This window comes from Haplochromis burtoni, unplaced genomic scaffold (assembly GCF_018398535.1).
Source record: "Haplochromis burtoni strain Fernald_Lab_line unplaced genomic scaffold, NCSU_Asbu1 Contig_204, whole genome shotgun sequence".
Lineage (NCBI taxonomy): Eukaryota > Metazoa > Chordata > Actinopteri > Cichliformes > Cichlidae > Haplochromis > Haplochromis burtoni.
The window spans coordinates 171,377-187,996 of NW_024582565.1; the positions used below are offsets into that span (position 1 = coordinate 171,377).

Sequence of the window (16,620 nt, forward strand, 5' to 3'; positions counted from 1 at the left end):
AATATCAATAGACAGCTAACAGTTTGTTAAAAAAAACCTGTCAAAGTTAGCTCTCCCCTGTGCGTGTTTAGCATTGATAAAACAATTTCAAACCAATCATTTCAGAGAAAGAGGGGAAAAAAGTCACTTGTAACTTGGTCATTTCTTTCAACAAACTTCACTGTTGGCTGCTGGCGTAACAATAACGTTTATTAAGTTGAATCATTCTTCGGTTTTTGTCAGTAAATATCAACTTTTCAAAAAACAGACTCATACCGAGAACATCTGAAAATTAAACATGAACTATTTCTCTGCAATTAATAAAATATATTTTCTTATTAACACATAACAAAGTAAATGAACTCTAACACATCTCAGAAGGTCATCTAATCGTGTGAGCTACAGTCACAAACATGTATAGATTATCATAAAACATCAATCTGTGCAAACGTCTTCAACACTAAATAAACCTGAAGAATTGCTGAGCTGTTGTTTATTATTATTATTAATATAGGTCTGTAATTAGCTTAAGCAGATGGATGTGATGACTCACAGCAGGAGAAACCCAATGAGAAGCAAGAGAAGGGGCTTCATGAAGGCTGAGAGCCCCTCTGCACCCAGCGATGGAGCTCCTGGACATAGCAGTGAAATATAAAGATTTCTCAGTGATAATATTCAAAGGTCATTAAAACTAAAGTCTAATATTTACATATTGATATATAAATATATCATAATAATTGTTATTATATTGTTAATAAACAATTTAAGTCATATTTATGTTGAAAACACTGAAATTAGCTTTTTCAGAATAAGCCAAGCCTACATGGCAGCGTTTAATGGCAGGATGAAATTTAACTTGTTCCAAATACTTCTAAATATTTAGATGACGAAGAACGTGGGAATTAAATGCTGTGCAAATTTGTGTTTTTACCTGATTGAACAGCTCTTTGTGCCTGGTTACGAAAACCAGTTAGAGCCGTTTCAACTGTGTCAAGTTGATCATTATTCAAAAGATTTCGCTGTTCAGTGGTCACCATTGCTGCATTGTCAGGCCCAAGGGCCTCCAGCTGAGCAGCAGAGAGTACCTGCAGGGAAAACAGGCATACAACATTTAATAAAATAAAAGTCCTGCATTCAAAATTTGTACTGACATATATTCACACACGTAGAACAAGCGAACTTTAATTTCAATATTATTAGTGATGCATTTATCCTCTTCATAATGACAATATTTGTTGTCTTTCACTGTACCCTGTGAAAACCTTTATCTGCCTTATTGTAACTAATTACGTTTTTATGATCTGCTTTGAAATGGAGTGAGCCTAATAAAAGTAAAACATAGTATACATTTGAGCTCAGTCCACCTGAGCTCAAATTTTCTCTTATAAAATATTGGTAAAAATATCAATTAAGGGTTTTTGTATGTAGGCCTATTTCGGCACGGCCCAACATTCGAGTGAATGTATTTGTTAAATCTGGTCTCTAGGTTTGGCTTCTAGCTTAAAAACAATAGTAGGAAATAAAAAGCTGCTTACAGCAAAATTGTTTGGAGGGATGAGTGGGATACACGTCCTGCTGACAAATGGAAAGACAGATGGGTCCAAAGAAGCCAGCTCCGATGCATCCAGCCCAGCTTAGGGACACAGATGAAAACATTACCAAAAGTGAAAGCTAATTTCTCTCCCAGGTGACACTTTACAGGTATTTCTATGAAATATTCCAATGTTTGTTTTTTTTGTTCGCAGATATTATCTTACCAAGTATGTTGCCCAAGTCTGCAACCTGTGGTTCTGTCCAGGTGCTGGGTTTCCCAAACGCAGCCACAGCTAGAGTTTTTAATTGCTGTAAAATCTGAAAGGAGCACTTAATACCATCCATCGAGCCCACAGCCCTCCTGTGACAAACACAAACTTTCACACATCGTGCAATTGTGACTCTGTATCATTGTGCAGCTCTTTAAAGTTAAAATAATCTTAGCATCACTACCTGTGAACGAGTCTACTCTAAAAAAAAGGTTTGTTTATGCACCTGACCAGAAAGAAAGTATTTATGAACTATTTATGATCACTGCTTTAGAAATAAGAAGACATCACAGCTAAAAATTAAAAAAAAAGAAACTTTTAAAAAGTCTTGAATGAGTGGCAGAGGTTAAGATTTCTTTTATCTGCATATGACAGGATATCACTTGAATTTTCACTTCTCAAAAGTACTTTCACTACTGTTGCAGAGGTGGGAGGAGATGGGCTGTGGGCAGTCATGCATCATTAGATTAACAAAAAATAATCTGTGAAAATAAGAGCCTGGAAAAATGGGTGACTTAGATAAAATGAAAAGTGAGATGTGCGGTGGACAAACTTGAAGGCGCTGATGTTGAGCTGTTTGATCTCGCTGGAGCTCAGGCCACAGATGAGCCGGTTCAGTGATACCATCTCTGCAGCTCCCAGCTGCTGCGCTTTCAGATTGTTATATTTGGCAATTCCCCTCCACAACGACTCCATCTATTGGCACATGAGTCATGTCATGTGTGTAATCGATATAGCGGTGAGCATGCAATGCTGTTTCTATGCTTCACCTGTGATTGAGTCCACCCACAGCGGGAAATTCCCTCTACAATATCCATTGGCAAGGGGAGATTCTCCAGGTCAGAATTAGAAAAACCCTGATTTATACATTCAAGCTGTATGACCGCGCCCTCGTTCATCTGTGACACGGGGCCAAAAGCCTAAAGAAATATACAGAAATATTCACAGTAACACAAAATAACTAAATATAGGATTTCTACATACAGACCAGCAAATGCAACCTTAAGAAGTTACAGATTGCGTTTTAATTTTGACACCAGAAGAGTGCAGCGTTTTATTTGTTTGGATATTTACACAGACGTTATTCCTCTCTAACTTCCATTAAGCTGCGGAGCAAATTATACCTAGGTCAGTTTATCAGTTAAGACAAACAGGGATAATAACTGCTCAATTGGATCTTGGTTCAATACTATTTAAATATTGATATTCAAAATGTACACCTTAACTTTTATTAGTGAAGCTGTATTAATTATTATTAATTGTGGGAAAGTGGAAAAAAACTTTTATGTTCCACCTTGATTTACAATAACTTTTTATTACTGTGGCAATCTCACTGTGAGTGCCCGAATCAAAGCCAACTGTTCAAACTAGAAATGCTGGAAAAAACAGACTGGCGAATGAACGAAACCAAGATGACTGTGTCTCACTGTACCTCAGTAGCTTTTTTGCTGAGCACAGCCAGTTGATCTGCACTGTAGTTCGGGATTTCTCCAAGTATTTCTACAGTGGCCAGGAAAGTGCTGTTTGACATCTTATCCAGCTCTCCTGCTGACCAGTACACATTATCCATTCCCAGTTCTTGAATCAAATTCTCAGTGGGTTCTCTCAGGATCTCTACAGGTATAGACAATATAATCATAAGGCTTTTTAAAAACCACTTTAAATAAAATGTATTTTAATTCAAACTAAAAACTAAACTGTGGCAGAGATTCAAATAAAAAGTTACGCTGCTATTACCATGATCGGCGTTGCTCTTGCTGTTAGAGACACAAGAACTACAAAAAACAGAAATATAAAACTGAATTGTTGCAAAACAGATAAAGCATGCCTCCTTCTCACCCCTCTTTTTACGTGTTGCGTTTGATCTAGTGGTGGTAAGAGCAAAGATTTTCTTTTTCAGGGCATCTGAAGGATCAGGGGACAGTGACTTTATGTAGCGAAGAACATCCTTCATCCAAGGCTAACGGAGATACAGAGAGGGACAACATCAAGAAAAACTGAAAATATATATCCATTTTTAATCACAAGCAGGAGAGTCACTTCTGAGTTCTGAGTGACTTAATAATGAACATGACAAAAACAAACACAAGATGAGCTGCATGTAATGGACAAGGCAGATACGCACTTTGTTGGGTAGAGCAGACGTGGCAACCTTATCACAAAGAAGAAGGGGACCGACTGATTCCACAGTGTCCTCGGTCCAATCAGAAGAATTTCTACAGATGTTTTAAAAAAGTACACAAGACTACTACTTTAGCTTTTTTGTTTGGCTCTATACAAAACATGTATGTATGTAAGCTGGATGTCACACACACAAAGCACACTGGCTTTGTTCCCCTTCATGCTATATTCAGTAAGAACCATAACTTTTCTGGAAGCCTTGTGCATCTTTTATAAACAGTCTATGGTCTTTCTTTGTGTTAACTTTAATGCTCATTAGGAGGGTGTCCTACCCAAAGGTCTGGTGAACCATCTTAATGATATCTGCCCTGTATTGTTGAGGAATATGTTTGCAGGAAGCCATCTCCTGGAAAGCGGAGTTGAGGACATCAGGGTTCATTAGACGCAGCTGGGAAGGCTGCAGCTCACATACGAGGGGCCCTAGCTTGGGCAGATCACCACCGGTGAGGCTGGATAAATCTGTCCCCTACAAAAACACAGCAGACATCTCTAACTGCTGTTGAACAAGCGGATCAATTTATCAGATAATACTTATTGTTACTATGTGTATCCTTGAGTGTACATTGGTTAGGCAGAACAGGGCTTTCTTGGTGAGTGCAGGACGAGACGGGGAATTAAGAGGCAAAGAGCTGATGTTGGCTTCTTCCATCTTGTCAAGGAAAATAGGACAGACAGAACTAGGCAAATCGTCCACATCTGAAGGGCTACGATAAAAGGAATGAGAAAACAGATTTCAACACAAACTTAAAAAAATCTAAACAAACTTTAAGCTAGTAAATACACCATTTGCTTACAGCAGGTGAAGAAGCAAAACTGAAGGAATCTTATCCAGTTCCTGTTCAGTGATGGTTTTGAAATAGTCTGCTCTCTTTTTCACCAAAGTTGCGAAAAGTTTTTTGGCAGCACATCCTACCTAGAAACATGTTTGTTATAATAGTTATTCTGTGCGGACTGCACACACTATGTAAAGACAAGATGTTTATGTGTGAGAAAATACCTACCTGAACTTTGGAGAGCCACTCTGGAGACTCTGCCATGGCCAAAGCCATTTCCATTACACCGCTGTCAGGAGCTTCATTAATCATCTTACAGGTTATGCCCTGAAGGACCGAACGCATCTTCCTGTGTTAGACAACAATGTTTCAGATGAAGGAGCAACAAACACAGTAACAAGAACATGACAATAACTTAAGCACCAAAGAAAATTGTAAACCTGCATTAAAGGCTTTGGTAAAGATCACACGATAATCTTAAAGAGCTTCACAGAAACAACTAAATGAATAAAATTAAGTAGTAAGGAAATTTATGGTGCAGTGAATTAGATTTTATAGTAGTCTGCAGAAAAAAAAAACATATCAGTACTGGGGGCTCTTGGTCTTAATGTGGTTGTACTTTGCATTCACACAGGTGCTCCTAGATATGATCAAATAAGTCACAAATGTAAGTGAAACACTTGCGTTTACATGGCAGAAAGTGAGGGCCAATGAGCTGTAGACTAATGCGTTAACGAGCTAACTGTGCCAACACACTGATGCCGTGCAGCCCCACGCACAGGGCGATCCGCAATAACTTTGCAGTGTCAATCTCAGCAGCATATTTGTACTATTTATAAGCTCTGCAATCTGTTCACGTGCATTACGCATTCAATGAAAAGCAATAACATTGACAGGTTGCTCTAAGGCAGTAATGTATTCTCTCTGTACTTGTAATCCTTCAAAAAGGTCAAAGGACTGCCAATAAAAATGATCCATGAGGGTGGCAGTGAGTCAATGGGCCAATTCAGGTGCTTCAGCAAGAACCTATATGGACAAGTTTAGACAGAGAGCTCTAAATCTTAAATGAATACAATGTTTTCTGTTACAGTTAAGTCATGTTACCACTTGTGGCAAATATCCAGCTATAGAGAAATATTTCTGAGATTTGCTGATGAATCAAGTAATAAAGTCAAGTGCTTTAAGCAAAAACTGTAGAAACGATTAGGTGAATAAATTCTTTGGATGCACTTTCTGTTTTTCTATTAGAAGGATTTTTTTTTTGCCAAAAAGAGTTTCAGATATTTTGTCAGCAGCATACTTCTCTCACCTAAATTGAAGCTGTTTTAGGTCAGCCATCTTCTTTGCCAGGTATGCTGCCTGAGTAAGAACACACCACAAGTGGCACCATTTTTTGAGTAAAAAGAGAAAATCACAAAATCAGTCATATACTTACTACAGCAATGCATGGATGGTAACAGTAAATAAATTAGAAAACTCAACAAAATAATACAAAGAAGCTGCCTAAGGCATACTTAGCATCACTACCTGTGACCGAGTCCAAGTTTTGTTTGTCACTTGGTCCAAAGAGGTGACATTTGCATCGGCCAAAATGTTAATAGAAACGACGTTAAGTAACTGGGAAGACAACTTTGGCACCAGCGCAGGAGGATGCATTTCCTTAAGCATCTACAGGAAAACATTTAATTCTTTTAAGAATATGTTTAGAAATTAAATCAAAGAAAGAATACATACTTTTTGTTTAAGACACAATGTATTTGGTGTGATGAAATGAAGAAACATGAAGAACTCACCCCTACCAGCATGGCCATTAGCTGTCCCCTGCTCAGTCGTTTGGAGATGTTCTTTAGGCCCTCTGGCTCATTCAGGACCTCTACAGCTTTTACCTGTTTCAGTATACAGTTTGGCAAACCTTCTGCAACGGGCTGAAGTTTCATCAGCTCCATCCCGGATATCTGTTTACACTGAGGCGGAGCAGAATGAGGTAAGTATCAAGCAATGAGGACAGCTATCTGACACAAGCTGTCAACTGAATCCACCCACTTTCTTTTCACCCAAATGTTTCTCGATAAGAGCATGCAGCTGGCTCCTTGTCCATCGGATGTTGGGTCCCAGATTTTTGAGAGCCTGTGTGAGACTGGTGGCAGGGATTGCAGCAATTTCTTTGGCAGACAATGCAGTAACAGTGCTGCTTAAGTCTCGTATTATTTGAGCAGGGCTTGACAGTGACCTCAGAGAACTGAGAAGCCGTGTCTTCAGCTTGTGTTTGGGAAGGATAAAAGAGAGAACGAGTAATTATGACACTATTGAGATTCAAGAAACAATTCAAATCTTTGATCAAAGAAGATAAATGTGAAAGTTTGGGTAAGCGTAAGTGAAAAATACCCCTTTGATTTGGGAGCTGTCACACTGGTCCAGTTGAGAGAGGAGTTTCCCACTGAAGTTAGCATTCAACTCTGGGGGATCATAATAGCAAGCCAGTGGGCCAAGTCTGTGGAGATTCAAATACCAGACAACGTAGTGATTATTTCAAATCCTTCACACATTTTTGTGTGAAACCTTGTGTTTCTTTCTGTCCCTATAAGATCTAAGATCAGAAACCTCAGTGATGTTGTGTTATTTTGGTATGTAGCGGGTAAAGTAAAACCACTCGGCAGTCTTTTAAAAAATGACATGACATGTTATGTACAGCTAGATCCTTTTCCTGAAATGCTTCTTATCACTTCTTTCACAGCAGACATGTTAGAGCAAAAAAGAAGAAGACTCTGGGCTTTCCCCATAGTGACAAATCAATATTTTTACTGTTAACACCTGCACCTGCTAATGTACATCAATAATGTATACACACTTTTCCACATGTTCTGGAAACTCCTGTGAACTGAAGCACTCTTGGATTCTATGGAGCAACTTCTTACTCAGAGTGGGGTTCATCGTGGTTTTGAACTTAGCTGAAGAGAAAAACTTGCATAGCTAGAAGACAAAGCAAAGCAGACCAACCAGGAAAAAAATAGAACCTTGTTGTTTTTTTTCTCTTCCATGTCTTATTTCTTCTTTATCCTTCTCTTACCTCTACTTTAGAAGAATAATTAACATCACTTGGTGGTAAATAGGACAGGTAGGGTCCCAAAATAGTCAGTGCTTCCAAATTCAGCCATTCCAGTGAAGGGGAGCAGATATCCACCTGCTCTATTAATAAATCAAGGTTTTACAATGCACATTTATACTTATCAGAAGCGCAACGAGAGAAATGAGGCAGAAAACAAAGCATCTTAATTGCCTCTTAAAATGTATTTGCGAGACTGTGGTGTGTTGGTGGATCTGTCTGTATGGTCATTTAAATTTTACTAAATTGAAACAGAAATTGTTCAAATGGGATAAAACTACAAATTAAGGTTTAACATAGATCAGAGTCAGGGTTTTGCAGGTTCTGGGTATAATGGAAGTCCCAACGTAAGTAACATGAGTCAATTTACAGTTTTTCTCACATCAAAAATGCCATCAAACTGTAATAGCCTCTGAAGTTATGCTAACAGAACTGTATGTGTGTACATAGATTTTATAAATTGATTTCTGACTTTTCTTACTTAATGTTGTGTAAACCCATGGCTTTATTGAACAGTTGAAGTAGTTTTGGGTGATCTGATCTTTCGCCCATTGAGCCACACGAGTCCTTTGACCAGGAGGTATGCGATCATACATACTATTCAACATGTCCATCCTGGAAACAACAACAGGTTTATTTATAGGAAAGGTTATGAAAAAGCCAGATAATATTATTCCATAAAAGCATACTCACATGTTTTTTAGCTTTGGGATATCTACGTTCATCAGAAGTTTTGTTTTTAGGAAGGGCATAAGCCCCACCATAGGTGTAACAGCCCACATCAGTTTTCTGTAGTCATTTGAGTCCATGCTGTTTTTATCCTGTGTGGTCAAAGTTGCCCAGGAAAGAGGGGCTGCAAACGCTTGCATATAACATCCAGAATCCTCCTAGGAGAAAAGGATAGATGGCAGACATGATAAGACTGTTAAAAAACAGTAACAATTTATCCATTGCATTTATTTTTGGGGGGGAGGGTTTCCCTTGCCTTTGATATGCCACCAGAATAGTTTCTCATCACCTCAATCATGCCTGGAAGATTGCTGCAATTCCACATGTGGTTAGTCTATTAACAGACAGACAGAAAAAACATTAACGGTCAGAACTGCACAACAAAAAATTCATACTGACTATTAATAAGACAATAAGCGCTGCTTTAAATAATCAGTGACTTTAATGACTAACCTGGTACTCATAAAAAAATGAATTACATGTTTCAGTTAATACAGAGTGCATCAAAAAGAATCATCCGATTTCAAAAGGCTATATTTTTTAAGGAAATGGAGATAGATTATACAGTATGTGTGATTATGGGTGTATGGATGTTTATATTTTCAAACCATTTTTTGTGAAATATCCACGGGGAGTTGACCAAATGACTTCATGTTTGTTCCTGTAGTGACTGAGGTCAGGAGATGACGAAAAGTGGAAAGGAGGGCGTTCGACTGGTTAGCGTCTCTGTTCTGCACAGAACCACTAAGGCTAATGAGAGAGCAAATAAAAGCTGATGAGAATAAATGTTTTCACATATGAAACATACCAAATATCCTTTGATTAACTAGACACATTTGACCAGGCAAAACCATATTCTTAAGATGGAGTTAAATACCAATGTCATAGCTTATCAATAAGTTATTTACTAACATTTTGCAGCAAAAAGCAAAAGCAAATCTTTTCTTTACACTTATTTATGAAAATACTGGCAACCACCAGTGTTACCCCTCAGCCTCCTCGTAAACACATGTATGGTACCAATTTTAAAATCTTATGTCACCTTGTTCTGAAGTTCACTAGCTGGGACCGAATCCTCATTTTTAGGTTTAACGGCAGATAAGCGTTGAAGGAGTATGTCTCCAAGTTTTAGACTAGTTGGTTAGTTACATTTCTTTTCCTTGTTTATGCACAAAATTGATAAAGAATAACTTGAGGGACAAAAAAGACAAGAGAACTAAATTAGTCCCAATTATCACGTTCAAAAGACTTACAGAAAACTTACTCTGACCTCGGGGTCGAGATCACGCAGATTCAAACTTGTCCAAGATTTATAGTAGATGCACCTATGGTATCAGTTTAAAAATCCCACATTGCCTCGTTCTTGAGTTATTGCATTCACAACATTTTCAGAAAACTTGACCTCTGGCCTTTGACCTTTAAGTCGAGGTCACTGAGATTTGAGCTTGTCCACAATTTTTAGTAAATGCATCTATGGTATCAATTTGAAAATCTACGGTGACTTTTTTCTTGAGTTATGGAAATCACAAAAAGTTTCAGTGGGGTGACGACAAAAAGTGGATAAGCATAAAGAAAAATATTACACAACAGTCCAAATAAGTGTGATAACTGAAGTGACCACTTGATTCTTCAGGACAGCAACAAAATACAAAAACGAATTACCTGGAGTTGAAGACACTGTTGACCTGCATCAAATTAGGCTCTGGGTATCCTGTAAAATCAAACCATTTGCCACATATCAGTTGTGGCTCATATTACAGAATGTGGTCAGGGTACTCACACTCTCACACTGACACACTCAGCATGGTGACTGGAGTTACATTACAATTACTCCAACAAAACATTTTAAGGTTCAGCTTCAGTACACCCTGTGTCAGTTCCAAGATTTTATACATGTTAATTTTTTATTGAAGCTATTCATTTTGCAGGGGAATTCACTCCTGGGACTGGCAACTATGTTGAACGTACAGTGGTCCCTCGCTATAATGCGGTTCAGTTTTCGCGGATCTTTTTTTGGCATGATTTTTTGTTGTTGTTGTTTACAGCGCTTTGTGTTCTGCGTCCTGGTCGGCTGTAGACCATTGTCAATCAATCTCCTCCGTGCCGTGTCCCCTGTACAGTACAGAATGTGTTCAGCTTGTCAAATTTACATAAATCTTCTATCTCTAGCAGTGTGACTGTGAAGTGCTGTACTGTATGTTTGTAAGTTTTCTCCCTCACAAACACAACAATGTCGACGAAACGTTTTTTTCACTATCAAAGGCACCTCTGCTACCACCCAAAAGGCAGAGGACGATGCTAACCATCGCACAAAAGGTTAGCCTTCTAGACATGCTAAAGGAAGGTAGAAGTTAGCGTATTTTTCAGACCATAAGGCACACCACAGTATGAGACGCATTAAGCAACAAAATAGTCAGATCAGTCAAACTTTACTCAACTCATTCTTCTTGCTTCCTCTACATCCGTATCATTGATTTGTTAATCTTGAATTCTCCTGAAAACAGGGTTTGATCTTTGGTTTCATTATATAATACTGGACTTATTTTTCTACGAAGGCTTAAACTGTGAGGGTCTTTAAACAAGAGAGAAAAGTGTGAAAATCTTCGAGCCTGTCTGAGAAAACTGTATAAAGTGTGTAGTGAGGGGTTTTAATGTAAAAAATAAAGTTGGGATTTCACAGATCGCGGGTTATTTTTAGAACGTACATCTCACGATAAACGAGGGACCACTGTATTACACTTGTGAACAATGTTTTTCACAGAAGAATGATCGGTTTGCTGGTTCGATTCCAGTCGGAGACACGAATCCCTTTTTGGGGGTTGCGTCAGTAAGGGCAGCTGAAGCACCAGGCTGGTACTTATCCTCTTAATTCCTATGGAAGCAGTAAGGGTGTACTTTTGTAATTAATGTGTCATGCGTTGCTGTACATTTGAGGTTGTGTTTGCCTAACTTAAAGACTCTTTAATGAACAGATTATTTTTATTACGCAGTGATGTATAAAAATGTGAAAGAGGGTGTACTTTACACACATACACATTCTTCTCTTTAAAAAGTGTATTGAAAGTTTTCTTACCCCTATAGTAGCACTTCTTCATCTGATGAAGAAAAAAAATAAAATAAAATCACTGGCCCCAAACTGAATATGAACACATTTTATTCGTTTTGATGCTTTGTTTAATGCATGACTCTATGATTCAATTGTCACTATGTAAATGCCAGTGTTTCACCCGCTCCATTAAAGGCTTTACTGGGGAAAAGCTGATGGGAGGTTGACGAAACCTCAGCCCTCAGAATGTTGATATACGCACTTTTCTTAATGCTCTTTTAAAGGCTTACAGACACACAAGCACTCATTTATTAGCACACTAAAAAATACATGCAAAAAAAAAAAAAAACGCATGAAGCCTCCTACTAATGTAAGAAAGATCTCTAAGAAGACAGCGTAAAGGCTCTTTCACTTTTTTTTTATCTTAGTTTTGGCTGCATTTATACCTTATTTTTTTTACCGTGATTATTTATTTATTTTGGGATTTAAGAAAATGTTTTCTTTATAAAAAATATTCAATATCGGATTACTCGATAAACTGATGAGAATACTTAATTATTTAATAACAGACAGCTCCAGCCCTACTCTTAAGCCTGAAAAATAAATTTCTACTGACGTGAAATTCAGAAAACACCTTACCAGTTTTTCAGTCACTTTTTCTAACTCAGCTTTTTCTTGAGGCCCCATATGTGGAAGTTGAGCTAGGCAGACACGTAAAGGTGTGTATTAATGAACACACACTTTTAATAGCATTCATACATGTATGTTTATGTGCCTATGAGAACACATATTTACATTAACAAACATATAGTATAAAAAAGGGGTAAAACGGGTATACGGAGTGTGATGTTTTTGGAGTTTACCGAAAACTGCAGAGGCCAAGATGAGCAGAACCAAACAGGCTCCTCCCTTCGGAGCCATGTGGATAGGCTGTGCGTCTGTTCGACAGGATGGTATTACATAACGTGTTAACATGAACACAAATGACATGTTTGGCACAGATCTTCATTCTTGGGCTTTAATTTCACTTCTAGTTGCATGCAGTTAATCCTCATTGGTCTTCACTTGTTGTTGAAACTGTCTCTATGTGAGCCACCTCCAGTTTTGTGATATACTTCCTCCAGTGAGGATTTATGATCACACTTTCCTAGTAACCGTGTGAGCTATTCATCCTTTGGGGAATCTCTGAGGACTTTGGAGGATAACTTGCAGTGAAAAACAGGTTTGGTAATGCACGCAATGTACTGTGGAACAATGTTTTAGCACCACGTTGTTGTCTTCTCTTCTTTTGTCCTATCATTTTTACCTTTTTTAAATGTATTTGGTTCACATTCATTAGGATTTCCCTTCACCAACATTTGGATACTGTTATGTTGAATTCACTGTTTACTTGACAGAGATTTTTCTTCTCATTTAAATATTTCAGCAGATTATGAATAATAAAGAATGAAAAGAGTATTAGAACAAAAATGAGTGTTTTAACCACGCAGTCTCAACAGTGTGTATGTAAGAGCAGGATTTAGAGCATATCTTTTCTTTACTAGTATATCATCTATTAGCGAGAAAAACAAAACATTAAAATATAAATGTTCATCTGTGCCAGATCTGTACAGGTTTACAGTTAAATTTAAATAATAGTTTACAAGAACTGAGAAAGAAAAAAAAAAACTTTTGCAACTTATGAATATATAAATTAGTTGTTACTTACAGATTACCAGTCTTCTCCTTGGTAGATCTGAGAAAAAACAGGATGCATAAGCATAAGAGTGTTCGTCCTCTGTGCCTGTACTTCGTGACTAATGTGATCTGGGAGGATGTCCACCTGTAACTGACACAGTCAAAGCAGGCAGATGGCATTAATACAGCACTGTGAGTGTGTGTGTGTGTGTGTGTGTGTGTGTGTGTGTGTGTGTGTGTGTGTGTGTTTGTGTGTGTGTGTGTGTGTGTGTGTGTGTGAGTATTTGCTTTTTTAACAATCAAAATAAGTTTCACGTTGAATTCACAAAATTTCTGATTCTTCAGGCAAAACCTCAGTAATAAGTCAAAACAGTTTTGTCTTTACTCATTGCTAACACCGCTGAGCATTCATTATTACATTCATGTAACTCAGATTTTTCCAATCAAGCATGTGTGTATTGCAGTTCTAGAAAAAATAAGAAAACATTAAGCAAAATTAGAACTGTCACCCCACAGTTACTACCTCCTAACTATTTTACAACGTGCTACGGCGTGTCTGGTGCGATTAAGCTCTTAAGTTCCTCCAATCACACAAGAAAAAGAAACATCAACTTTCACATTTTATATATACACAGTATATCTCATAATTAAATCCTATATCACAGCAAAGCATCTAATAGACATGCTGGTCCACCATGTCCATTTCACGCTTTGCCTATTCTAAGTGTGAAATGGACACACATGCAGAAATTGCAGTACCAGCAGGGGGAGATTCTATATTCAAAGCCAAGAAGTCGCTGGCGAGCAAGGAAGGTATGAATCCAGGGTCCTTGAACAATTAAGCTAGGCTACTAGTATGTATTTACACTGTAACTGTTGGTAATGTCTGTTTAAACACTTTTCTGTGATATTTTCATGTTTAAAATAAAATATCTCTCTCTGCTGGTACTGCAGCTTACTGAAACTTACTACAACTTTTGCATGTGTGTCTATCACACAACAACCTTTTCACACATGGTTGTTGTGTTTTGTTGATAGAAGATGTGGTTGTTTTGTTTGTAGTACCAAGTGTGAAATAAATAAAAATGAAATGAAATGAAATTATTGTTTACTTTGCCATTATATTGAGTTGCATAGTTATTATCAAGTATGAATCAAACAAACATCGTGCTACAGAAGAAAAACCTTGAAAGAGGGCACTTCAATGGGTAAATTGTGAAGTGACATATAAATCTGGTCTTATAAAATTCTGTTATTTGTTTGCATAAACTATATAGAAAACCGTATGTGGACAAAATCAAGCATTTAAACACTCTGCTTTAACAAACATTTGTTTAAGAATGGGTAATTAAAAAGAGCTCATTGAATTTGTGCGTGGCATTATAATACAATGCCAACATTACAACAAGTTTGTGAAATTTTCTCTCTCCTAGATACTCCTCGATTAACGATATGTGAAATTGCAAAGTGGAAGCATTTATGAACCGCAGTAGCTCAACCATAAAGAAGCAAAGTTGCTGCTGAGGTGGCTTAAAGTTTCAGAGCAGGGCTAACAAGTGCGTGCCTATTGCCTAACTGCAGACCTCCAAACCTCCTCTGGAATAAGTCTAATGTGTGAGTGGTCCAGGAGCTTTGATCATATCATGTATGGGCATGTATATATATCATGTAATTCTCATCTGCTGTGCACATATACTAGTTAAATTACATTAGTAGCAAGTGTCAACAAAAATTAAGTGCTGTAATTGCGTATAAGGTCTGGTGAAGAGAACATTAATTCACCTAAAAGTTATCAATAAAATCATTCACAAATCATTAATAAAAGTAATAATTGGTAACTCTGAAGCTGTTATTCTAATAAATTCAGTGAAGCACAATGTTTATTTAGAGTTTATGTCATGATAATATCTCAGTTAAATTGTATTTAAGATAAACATACCACAGCTCATATACAAGTATTTTTCATATAAAAGTGTGAAGTCAAAACAAAAAAAGACTATTTACATTTTCCAGGGCAAAAGCACATAAATATGAAACAACTGCCACCGGCGGGTAAGGCTACTATTAAAAAAACAGTAACTAGCTCACCCATCGTACTATTAAGTAATTAAAATATCTGACAGGACACTAGAACAATAATATTTTTTAAAATTGATCATAATATCTAGAGCACTGAGCACTGTGCAGTTGCCTCACTAGTTCCTAACAAGCAGTATTCAAAGAAGTCCATGTAGCTGAGCTTAAATAGCTCAAATGGGATTAAAGCAAATCACACATGGGGCACAATTAAATCCTTGTCTCTTTACAATAATACATCAGATGGACATCCTTTTCTCGTTAAAATATAATTACACTATTACCTAACTGTTATGTTAAAATCAATAAAGAAATTAAATTGAATTCCTTCTTAACTCTTCTTCAAATTAGACCAAACTAGAAACAGAAATAGACATCAAAATAAAAACACACCCCAACCAAGTAATCGCACTCATGTCAGTTTAAGTCTGGTCAAGGGTTAAGCTCAAATTTTCTAATTTAACATTTACTAATATTAAATATTTACTTACTAATATTTCCAAACATAACATAAGCTAAATAAGCTAATAGTTACGGGTTAGCAAATGTTTACTCATTAGCCTACTATTACCATTAGCCGTTTTTCACATACACCTAAACAGACTGAAATGGTTACAAGAACAATAAAGAACTTATACGGATGTTTTTATTTCATGTGTTTTCAGCTCACATTGATCCATTTACCTTCACTATTTCTGTGCCACCAGCTCCTTGCCCTATGTTAAAACAAATTTCTGTTAACTTAGCTAAGTAAGCTAACGAGCTATCTTTTACTTATTAGCCTATTGTTACACATCAAAAAATGCCTGTAAAGATTATAGGAAGGTGAAAAAAGTTAATAATGCAAATATTCTTGCTTAATGTCTTTTACCTTCAGCTGTCCAACTTTTTTCTGCTTATGGCTGCTGAATTAATTCTTTACTTTGCTTGTTTTTTTTAAGTTAGCTAATATTACCTTTATTTATTAGCTTACTGTTACTGGTAGTACCATTCAAACAATAGAAAATCTGTCTATAAAGATTTAAATAATCACAGAGAATAGTTGCCAAAAAGAAAAGAAGCACCAGATAAATGCAGTAAGTTGGCCTATACCTTTTTACCTTCTGTAATTTTTTGGTTTAGCCAAGTCGATCCTATTTTCACTGCAAAAGGATTATCATAAACTGGCCCGCCTATCTGGAAAGAGTTTATGTCCACCTCCTATGCACATGGAACTTACACTGTGAAGGAGGAAAAAGTGATTCTTTAAATTTA

General features: G+C 37.0%; 1 protein-coding gene across 1 annotated transcript; it reads right to left on the bottom strand.

Annotated features, from left to right (window-relative positions):
* Positions 1–163: 163 nt before the first annotated feature.
* Positions 164–16,489, bottom strand: otoa (otoancorin). The gene is made up of 31 exons (XM_042226266.1): positions 16,467–16,489; positions 16,051–16,082; positions 13,322–13,348; positions 12,477–12,551; positions 12,253–12,314; positions 11,641–11,662; positions 10,230–10,278; positions 9,176–9,317; positions 8,824–8,901; positions 8,532–8,725; positions 8,320–8,453; positions 7,803–7,921; positions 7,584–7,705; positions 7,121–7,226; positions 6,779–6,994; positions 6,529–6,699; positions 6,263–6,403; positions 6,045–6,094; positions 4,964–5,084; positions 4,757–4,875; positions 4,525–4,666; positions 4,235–4,428; positions 3,907–3,997; positions 3,621–3,741; positions 3,214–3,395; positions 2,552–2,701; positions 2,335–2,477; positions 1,737–1,873; positions 1,515–1,612; positions 911–1,064; positions 164–611 (listed from the first exon to the last, which is right to left on the bottom strand). The coding sequence occupies exons 4-31, from the start codon at positions 12,532–12,534 to the stop codon at positions 529–531; spliced, it is 3,399 nt and encodes a 1,132-aa protein (XP_042082200.1). The 5' UTR covers positions 12,535–12,551; positions 13,322–13,348; positions 16,051–16,082; positions 16,467–16,489; the 3' UTR covers positions 164–528.
* Positions 16,490–16,620: the final 131 nt, after the last annotated feature.

What these genes read in the sequence shown, in the direction of transcription:
- otoa (XM_042226266.1), bottom strand. Translation starts at nt 12,534, where the DNA reads ATGGCTCCGAAGGGAGGAGCCTGTTTGGTTCTGCTCATCTTGGCCTCT. An exon ending in GAAGAAGTGCTACTATAGGG is followed by an intron (nt 10,279 to 11,640) that starts GTAAGAAAACTT and finishes TTGATTTTACAG; the next exon opens with GATACCCAGAGCCTAATTTG. An exon ending in ATTCTGGTGGCATATCAAAG is followed by an intron (nt 8,726 to 8,823) that starts GCAAGGGAAACC and finishes CTTTTCTCCTAG; the next exon opens with GAGGATTCTGGATGTTATAT.